Source organism: Elephantulus edwardii, unplaced genomic scaffold, assembly GCF_000299155.1.
Source record: "Elephantulus edwardii isolate Elephantulus edwardi_28Jun2011 unplaced genomic scaffold, EleEdw1.0 scaffold00270, whole genome shotgun sequence".
NCBI lineage: Eukaryota > Metazoa > Chordata > Mammalia > Macroscelidea > Macroscelididae > Elephantulus > Elephantulus edwardii.
The window spans coordinates 281,188-291,493 of NW_006400020.1; the positions used below are offsets into that span (position 1 = coordinate 281,188).

At 37.8% G+C, this 10,306-nt stretch overlaps 1 protein-coding gene across 1 annotated transcript in view; it reads left to right on the top strand.

Annotated features, from left to right (window-relative positions):
* HERC6 (HECT and RLD domain containing E3 ubiquitin protein ligase family member 6) overlaps positions 1-10,306 on the top strand; it is a 96,103-nt gene that overhangs the window by 53,188 nt on the left and 32,609 nt on the right. Inside the window, exons 14-15 of the mRNA XM_006900020.1 lie at positions 4,789-4,902; positions 5,221-5,328. Of these exons, the coding sequence (XP_006900082.1) occupies positions 4,789-4,902; positions 5,221-5,328 (222 nt within the window). The remainder of the gene's footprint in view (positions 1-4,788; positions 4,903-5,220; positions 5,329-10,306) is intronic.

Genomic DNA, 10,306 nt, shown 5'->3' on the forward strand with positions numbered 1-10,306 from the left:
TTCAGCTTGAATTTGCATATGAGTAGTTGGTGGTCTGTTTCACAATCAGCTCCTGGCCTAGTTTTCACAGCTGATATTGAGCTTCTCCAGTGGTTTTTTCCACAGATGTCATCGATCTGATTCCTATGCATACCATCAGGTGAAATCCAGGTATATAACCTGCATTTTTGTCTCTTAAAAAATGTATTTGCTATGAATAAATCATTGATTGTGCAAAATTTGATCATTCTCTCTCCAGCTCCATTTCCATCACTGAGTCCATGTTTTCCAACTACTGAATCTTCTTCTTCTTTGTTCCCGACTTTTGCATTCCAGTCATTCTAAACCAGTCTAAGGGCTGATTGGAACACACTATAAGTTATTCATGTACAAATTCAAATTGAAGATGAGGAGCAATAAGCACCAAAATATGACCTTAAGCCTTTCTCAACAGCTCCCCCCGCCCCTTTATCTCAAGAATAGCTTCGATGCACTGAAAACTAATGACCAAAGACCAGGTGCTTTATAGGATGATCTCAAGTATATTATCCCTAAAGAAAGCCGAAGGTCATTACAAAGATGGGGGTCTTTACAAAGAAAGTGGATGTCAGAAGAAACTCTGAAAATTGCACCAGAAAGTGCAAAGGCCAAAACAAAAAGAAGAAATAATGAAGTAAAAGAAGGAAGACTTCAAAGTACAGCTTGAGAAAAAAAAACCAAAAACCATTTATAATGTTGTGCCACAATCGGGAGTCCCCCAAAGGACAATAGGGAGCTGAAATCAATGCAAGAACATGAGGAATTTTATTACCAGCTTAAGCAGGGACTCTGCAGAAACACTGACTCAGTGGCAGCGTGGCAGAGCCCCGAGCTCTTTGTGTCCAAGACTTTTATTGGCGCTGGGAGAGGTCAGTATCCATTGGGGGCTGGGAGATATAAGAGGATTGGAAAACTAGTGGGGGAAGGTGGTGATGACACAGGACCACTCGCTGTTTTGAAAAGAGCAGGCTCATTAGCAAGGACATGAATATTTAGCATACCATGATTGGTGTGAGGACCATAGGGGTGGAGTTAGAGTTACTTCCCTGTTGCTGAGGTCCTTTCAGGAAGTGAAGTTGAGAAAAGCAAGGACAAAGAACTGATGATGGTGACCAGACCAGAGATATATATAACAAATCTCGACTCGTACAATATCATGAACTGTGCAAGGAGCTGGAATTAGAAAACCAAAAGGGAAGAACATGCTTGGCTTTTCCCAAGCTGAAGAGACCGAGGAACAAATTTAACCCTCCAGTTGCAGTACTGATGGAGTCTATAGGCAAAATCTTTAACAACTCAGAAGCGTAAAAAAAAGGTGGAAGGAACACACAGAGTGACTGTACAAAAAAAAAAAAGTTGGTTGACACTGAACCATTTCAGAAAGTAGAATATGATCTAGAAGTAATGGCAATGAAAGAAGTTCAAGGCCCTTTGAAGGTATTGGGAGGCGGGGGAGATAAGTCCCCTGGACTTTGTGGAATAAAAACTGACATGTTTCATCAGGATTTGAGGGAGAGTCAACAACAACTTGCTTTATGCAGACGATACAACCTTACTTACAGAAACTGAGGAAGACTTGAAGCATTTGTTGCAAAAGGTCAAGGACTGCAGACCGCAAAATGGATTGCATCTCAACATCAAGAAAACAATAATTCTCATCACTGGGCCAATTGACATTATCATGATAGATGGAGAAAAGATTAAAATTGTTAAGGGGAAAAAAAACCCAACCCTGACATGCTTCAACAAACAGACACAGCTCTGCATGCACTTACTAGGCTATCCCAAGAAATTTGGAGGACACTTGCCTGGCCAACTGACTGAAAGAAATCCATATTTATTCCCATTCCAAAGAAAGGTCATCCAATAAAATGTGGATGTCATAGAATACTATAGAATAATATTAAATGGTAAAATAGATATCATAGAATAATATCATTAGTATCAGATGTAAATAAAATAAAATCTTGTTGGGGATTATTAAAAAAAAACAAACACCACATACACAGCTGAAACAGTACATTGACAGAGAACATCCAGAAATTCAAGCTGGACTCAAAAGAAGCTATGGAAACAAGGATATCATTGCTGATATCAGACAGATCTTGGCTGAAAGCAGAGACCACTAGAAAGATGTTTACTTATTTTTTTATTGACTATTCAAAAGTATTTTGACTTCATGAAAGCTTATCAAGAAGCTGTATCATGCATATGACACATCTTGCTTGCAGAAATGAGGAAGACTTGAAACACTCACTGCAGATAAAAACTATAGCCTTCAATATGGATTACATCTCAGTATTAAGAAAACAAAAATCTTCCCCAGTAAAATTGGCAACATTATGATAGATGGAGAAAAGAAGTTGTCAATGTTTTCATTTTACTTGGATCTACAATCAACAATCATAGTAACAACAGTCAAGAAGCCAAAAGACATGTTGGGAAATCTGCTTTTAACCATCTTTCTAAAGTGATAAAGTATGAAGGAAGACTCATCAACACTCTGAGTTATGCAGATGATTCAACCCTGCTTGCTGAAACTGAGGAGGGCCTGAACTGCTTGCTGCAGAAAGTCAAGGACTACAGCCTTCAATATGGATTGAAGCTCAACATTAAGAAAAAGATTCTAATCACTAGGCCAATTGGCAGCATCATGATAGATGGTGAAGAAATTGAGATTATTAACCACTTTAGCTTGCTTGGGTCCACAGTCAACACTCTTGGTACTAACAGGCAGGAAATTAAAAGACGAATTGCATTGGGAAAGTCTGCTGTCAGAGACCTCTCCAAAGTACTGAAGAGCAAAGATGTCAGTCTGGAGATTAAGGTGCGCCTGATACAGGCCATGGTCTTTGCAATCACTTGCCATGCATTAGAGAGCTGGACAATGACTAGGGATGATAGAAGGAGAGTTGATGCCTTTGAGTTGTAGTTCTGGAGAACAGTATTGAATATATGATGGACTGATAGGTGAACAAACAAGTTCGTCCTGGAAAGGGTGAAGGCAGGCTGTTCCATGGAGGAAAGGATTCTGAAGCTTTGTCTGACATGCTTTGGACATGTTTCAAAGGAGGGTGGAGGGACGGCACAGGAGAGGAAGACCCTCAATGAAATGGATTATTTCGGTCACTGGGGTAAAGGGGATAGGTGTGTCAGAGACAATAAGGTTGGCAATGGATAGAGCAGAATTTAGGGTTGTTGTACATATAGTCACTGAGTCGTGGGCAACTTGATGGTACAGAACTACAGCAATCAGAGTAAGTACTAAGTTCAGCCAGATCCAAGCCATGGTCTTTTCATTGGTTCTTGTGCATCTGAAAATTGGATGATGAGTAAAGATGACAGAAGGATAGGTGCCTTTGAATTGTGGTGTTGGAGAAGAGTAACAATTATGAAGAAAACAAAGATTCTCACCACTGGGCCAATTGGCAGCATCGTGATGGATGTTAAAGAGATTGAGATTGTACACAGCTTTAGTTTGCTTGGCTCCACAATCCAGCAACCAGGAAATTAAAAGACAAATTGCATTCTGAAAGTCTGCTGTCAGAGACCTCTCCAAAGTACTAAAAAGCAATGATGTCAGTCTGGAGACTAAGGTGTGCTGTGCCTGATACATGCCATTGTCTTTGCAATCACTTGCTATGTGTCAGTCCTGAAAAAGACATCATTCTTGGTAAGGTAGAGGATCATAAAAAGAAAGATCCTCAACAATATGAATTGACAAGGTGACTGTATCAATGGGCTGGAGTGAGTTGGAAATTTTTAAGATGGTGCAGGATAAAGGAAGATTCAGAACTTTTGTTCACAGGACTGTCATAATCAATTATTCAATAGATGGCACCTAACAACAGTTACTGTTACACAGCCAGACATGCGATAGAACAGAGAGCATAAATACAGGGGCCCAGCAGTTTCATGGACTGAAGGGCCCAGATTCCTGCTTCCCTGTATCTTTATTGAAAATTATCAGAAAGTAAATCACAAAGAAAATTCAATGCAAATGAAGCCAAATTCTTTCTATTGAAAGCCTTCCTCTTGACTCAGGAGGGAGGGATCAGCAAATACAATGCAAGAATCCGGTAAACCTTTAAGGATTGACTTCATACCTCAGGGTGAATTCCATCCTGAAATAGCATTCAGTTTATTACAGATATTTAGTATTGGCTTCCCATGTTGTTGTTGTTGTTGTTGTTGTTGTTATGTGCCATTGAGTCCCTTGTGTACAACAGCCCTAAACCCTGCTCTATCCTGTGCCAATCACACTGCCTCTGACACACCCATCCCGATTACCCCAGTCACTGAATCAATCCATCTCATAGAGGGTCTTCCCCTCTTGTGCCGTCCCTTCACCCTCCCAAGCATGATGTCCCTCTCCAAGGACCTGTCCCTCCTTGAAACATGCCCAAAGTAAGTCAGATAAAGCCCCAGAATCCTTGCCTCCAAGGAGCAGCCTGGTTTAACCCTCTCCAGGATGAATCTGTTTGTTTTCTTGGCAGTCCGTAGTACATTCAATACTCTTCTCCAGCACCACAGCTCAAAGGCATCAATTCTCCTTCTGTACTCCCTAGTCATTGCCCAACTCTGACGCATAACAAGTGATTGCAAAGACCATGGCCTGTATCAGGTACACCTTAGTCTCCAGAGAGACACCATTACTCTTTAGTACTTTAGAGAGGTCCCTAACAGCTTATGGCTTCCCATAAGATGTTATATATGTCCCTTGTTACTTATTGATATGAAATGAAATTCACAGGTTACATTCTTTTTAAGGTCAACAAAGCTAATCCAAGATTGCCTGAAAATGCTTTCCACATAGATGAACTTCCCGTTTTGCTCAACTTTCCTGCAGAGAGACACAGAGTATTATTTCAGAATAGAAACATGGTAAGAGTAACATTTTCATTTCTGAAAATCTTTACTTAAAATGAGAAATATTAGTAACTGAGTATCCTCCTGATAAAATATGATTTGAATCTTTTCTCAATGCAGTGCAAAAAATTGCTGAATTAGATGATTGCTTAAAAAAAGAACATCTTTTATTCACAAAGCAAGTACTTTAAAAAGACATTTGTTTCTAGGTACTTGATACTCTTAAGAGCATATTCCCAAAGTACACAAAGAAGAATTTAAAGTGATAAAGGAATTAAGTATTTCCTCTCTTTTTTTCTAAATGATCAAAGCTATTGTATCTTATTTTATTAGGTATGTGACAAAAACTTGAGTCCAGTTCTTTTCAGTGACTTTCCATTTGTCTTTAATTTTCTCTCCAAAATGAAATTACTGCAAGCTGACTCGGAAATTAAAATGAAGGTATGTATACCCATCTTTAGGGTTTTTTTTATTATGTAAAATTTCAAACATACATAGTGAACTCTAGAATTCAATTGTTGCACTTGTTTTGCCTATTACTTTTGTTGCCTTTGAAGGATTTGAAAGTAACTCTTACTTTCAATTTCTTTTCATTTCTATATGTATCATTGTATTATGTCTAGTTGTCTCATTTATGCTTATTTATCACTGGATTCAGATAGTACCATAATTTAATAATGTTACTGATTTATGATCTTTATCTATATACAATCTTTTGTTAAAGTTTCCAAAATGCATCCATTCCTCACTTAATGACAAGCTTAGGTTTTAAAGACTAGGTTGTTATGGAAAAGTAGAGAATGACCACTTCCATTCAGAAAAAGGATGACAACATCATATCATTGCAAATTACCTATATGCCTACCGTATGTAACTACCAAAACACTGACAATTGTGACTTCGCCATGTTGGCACATAGCCTTAAGGATCAGAGCTAACATTACTCTCACCTTACACTCTGACATTCATTACAACAGGATCTACATCATTAATTAGCATATTAGTCAGGCAGATTTTTTGTAAAAATTTATAGTAAATCTGAAATGTCAGATAATGAGATAAGTGAGGAACATATAAAATAATATTATCATTTTATCATTTCTGTCAAAATTATTATTCAAGACTCTGTAAAGAACTTTTCTTCAACAATCAGGGCTGAAAAATCTTTGACATGGGAAAGATAGGATGATATTTAGTCCTTTCTCTTTCATTGCTAATTTTCACAGGGAGGAAGAAGTTAGTGCCAAAATTACCTTTAATAGTGTGAAACACAGAATTTTATTTATCTATGTATGTATTTTTCATTATGGATTACATCTCAAGAAAACAAAAATTCTTACCTCTGTACCAATAGGCAACATTATGAGAAATAGAGGAATACTGACGTTGTCAGCATTTTATTTAACTTGGATTTGTAATCAATATCTAGGGTAACAGCCATCAAGAAATCAAAAGGTGTATTGTATTAGGGAAATGTGCTGTTAAGGACCTCTCCTTAATCCTTGTACTTTAGTACAAGGATATTAGTTTAAAGACTAAGATGTGTCTGATACAAGTGTCTTCATTTACTCCTAATGTGTCTGAAAAGTTGGATGATAAAGGATGGCAGATAAAAAGAATCAGTGCCTTTGAGTAGTGGTGTTAGGCTGCCAAAAGAACAAACAAGTCTGTTTTGGAGGAAATGCAGCAAGTATGCTCTTTAGAGCTAAGCTCGGTGAAACTTCATCTCACATACTTCAAGCATGTTGTCAAGAGGAGTCAGTAATTGGAACAGGATATCATGCTGGGAAAGGTAGAGGGTCAGAGAAACAAAAGAAGGTCTTCAACAAGATGAATTGACACAATGACTCTAAGAGTGGGCTTAAGCATATCAGAGATGGTGACTGTAGCATCAGACTGGGCAAGATTCAGTTCTGTTGTTAATAGAGTAGCTATGATTTGTAGAGCATTTGATGAAACCAAGTAATAAGAACAATAGGACTTGGGGTTGTTTGAGTTTGAAAATTCTTAAATATCCTTTTGCTAATACAAGGCCCTAGATCTAGCTTCTTTGTCCATAATTTATCAGTAACTTTGTGACACAACAATATGCCCCAGACTTGATTCAAGCCATAATCTTTTCAGTCACTTACTATTCATCTGAGATCTGGACATCAGTGAATAAGGATAACAGATAAAGAATTTATATCTTTGATTTGTGGTGTTGGAGAAGAATATTGAATAATCCCATATCAAAAGAATAAACAGATATGTTTTGGAAAAAGTGCAACCAGAGTGCTTGTTGGAAGCAAAGCATTGTGAAAGGGGCATCATGCTTAATAGAGGAGATGGTCATTGAAAGAGAGGAAAACTCTCAACGAGAACTGACACAGTGACTGCAGCTATAGGGTCAAGTATGTCAAAGATGAAAAGGATAGCACAGGATAGGACAGGGTTCAGATCTGTTGTTCATAGGGTCTCGATGAGTCATTGGCTCAATGGCAACACTAATGTCATCTTATACATATTCTTACCTGGAAGGAGTCATTGTTTCAAGGAACCCTTGCTCTCTTTCTAAGGGAAAAGAATTGCAAACAATGCATTCAGTCAACACAATACTTATTACAATTCGTTAGCATTATTTACAGACCATCTCAGTAGATATAACTTGAACTTACATATTTTTGTAAAGAGAAAACAAATCATAACTTCTTAGCAGTATTTCCAATTCAAATCTAACATTGCAACTTTTATTCATGGTCATGAAAGAGTAAGTAACAACTTACTCTTGCACCATAAGACAAATTAATTAATAAATCTAATAAGCAAAAGAAAACTAGGTACCATGTATCAAACAGTCACTTTCAGATATTGGAACAATTAGGCAGTTCACTGTCCCTTAGCTTTACATTGTTAAAATACTTGATATTGTCAACAGTTTTAACAACAGCCTTGTTAAAGCATAGATAGTACCTCTTTCCTCTTGGGATTTTAAAATAAACTGTACTACATTACTTAGAGTATTTGAGTAGTCCATGCAATTGGTTACGAACCTCACCACCTGAAAAGTATACTGCTTGCTAAAAGGAATAGAAAATGATACAACTTGGTAAAACAGTCTGCAGTTTCTCCAAAAGAGAAACTACATGTGCCTTTGTTGTTGTTAATTGGTACATGTTTTGGAAGTGATTCTGAATTCATAGTGATCCCATGTGACAGAGCAAACCTACTCCGTAGGCAGTAATTTTTACAGAAGCATATCTCTAAGTCTTTCTCTTGAGGAGTCACTGGATGGAATGGCCCCCTTTCTAGTTAGCAGCTGAACATCTAACCATTGCACTACCAATTTGCACTTCTATTTCTCTTATATCCTAGAAAGTCAGCTCCTACATCTTTAGCCAAAATAAGAATAATTGTCCACACAAAGACCTGTACATAGATATTCATAGCAACTTTATTCATAGCCCCAATATGCAAACAGTTCAAGTGTACATCAACAGATGAATGGGTAAGGGAAGCCAATATCCCTACATTAGAACTTATTCCACAAAAAATGGGATGCATGGACTGCCAACACATAGTTTAATGGGTAATAATGACAACTACCTAGGCACCTACGAGGGTGATTTTAATCTGTAGCCCTCAGGCCTGGTTTAAATTGTGGGGGTTTTTTTCCATTCTTCTAAGTGGTATAGCACTGGTCTGTGCATTGCTGTGCAGAGAGATCTCGTGGTTGCTATGATGCTGAACACTATGACACTGATGTGTCAAACGTGATACTGGTTACCCATGGTGGGCAGTGTTTGGTGGAGCTTCCCAATTAAAACAAACTTGGAAGCAGGAGTGGCATCAACTTCCAAAACAGCTTGCCTCCGGAAACTCTATGAACATGGAGAAACAACCAAAGTTATACAAGTGTTCAGGTCTTTTGTTCGTAGGGTCACTATGAGTCATCTACAACTTGACAGCACTTTACAACAACAATGACAACAACAGCTAAGCACCTAAGGAGCTGTGCTGCCAACCCAAAGGCAGGTGGTATGGATCCACTAGCTGTTCCACAAAAGAAAGATAGGCAGTTCCCTGCCATGTGGTGTACAGCTTCCGGAAGTCCTCTGGAGGGTCAGCTCTGAGTTAGTTCTGACTTGAAGGCAATGAGTTTTGAGTTTTTTAAACCAGGCATCTATTGTACAGTGTAAGAATTGTGTGACTAGGTAAAAATTTAAGGGACTCAAGAAGACTTCTCATCAGAAGCAGTGCCCAAGTAGCAATGACCTAAGCTTCTATTTTATTAACAATGCAAAGGCATTTTGCTTTGTGGGTCATAATAAATTATGGATCACACTGGGAAGAATGAGAATCCTGGATCAATTAATTGCACTCATGGGGAACCTGTACATGGAGCAGCTGTTCAAACACCACTAAGAGATATTGCACGGCTTAAAATTGGTAAAGTTTTGTGTCAGGGTTGCCTCCTTTCTCTACCCATAGTCAATCTGTATGCTGAGCAGATAATTTAAAAATCTCAAGAAGTGGTGTCAGGATTTTAGGAAGACTCATCAAAATCATGCACTATACAGACAACAGCCTTTCTTGTGGAAAAGAAAAATTTTTTGAACCACTTCCTGATAAAGCTCAAAGACTAGAATCTTCACTGTGTATTAAAATCCAATATAAAGACTTTAAAAAATAATCTTCATAGTAAATAACATATAATAAATTAAAAATATTCAAATTGTTAAAGATTTAATTTTGCTTACAATCAACACCAGGTAACAACAATCAAGAAATAAAAATAAAAGTTTCTAATTTTAAGGAGTGCTTTGTTTATTGGGGGCTTCTTTCCATTCCAAAAGGTAGGAGGTATCTCACTCCTTGATTTCAAATTCTACTACACTGCCATGGTGGTTAAGACAGCATGGTACTGGTACAATGACAGACACATAGATAAATGGAATAGAATTGAGAACCCAGAAATCAGGCCATCTACCTATGGTCAACTGATTTTTGGCAAGGAGATGAAATCAGTTAAGTGGGGACACGACAGCCTTTATAACAAATGGTGTTGGCAAAATTGAAATATATCTACAGAAGACTCAAGCAAGATTCACACCTCACTCCATATAAAAAAACCAACTCAAGGTGGGTCATGGACCTAGGACTAAAACCAAGGACTATAAACTTCATTAAAGAAAAGCTTGGAAGAATTCTAGTAGTACTAATCCAGAACATAAACAGTCTTCCAAGTATCCTGAAAAATCTACAACCAGGAAAAGATAAAATAGATGAATGGGACCTTCTGAGAATCAAAACCCTATGCACATCCAAAAACTTCTCCAACAGGGTAACAAGGGAAGCCACAGACTGGGAAAAAGTATTTGGTAATGACATGTCAGATAAGGGACTTATATCTAGAATTTATAAAATACTTGAGCACCAC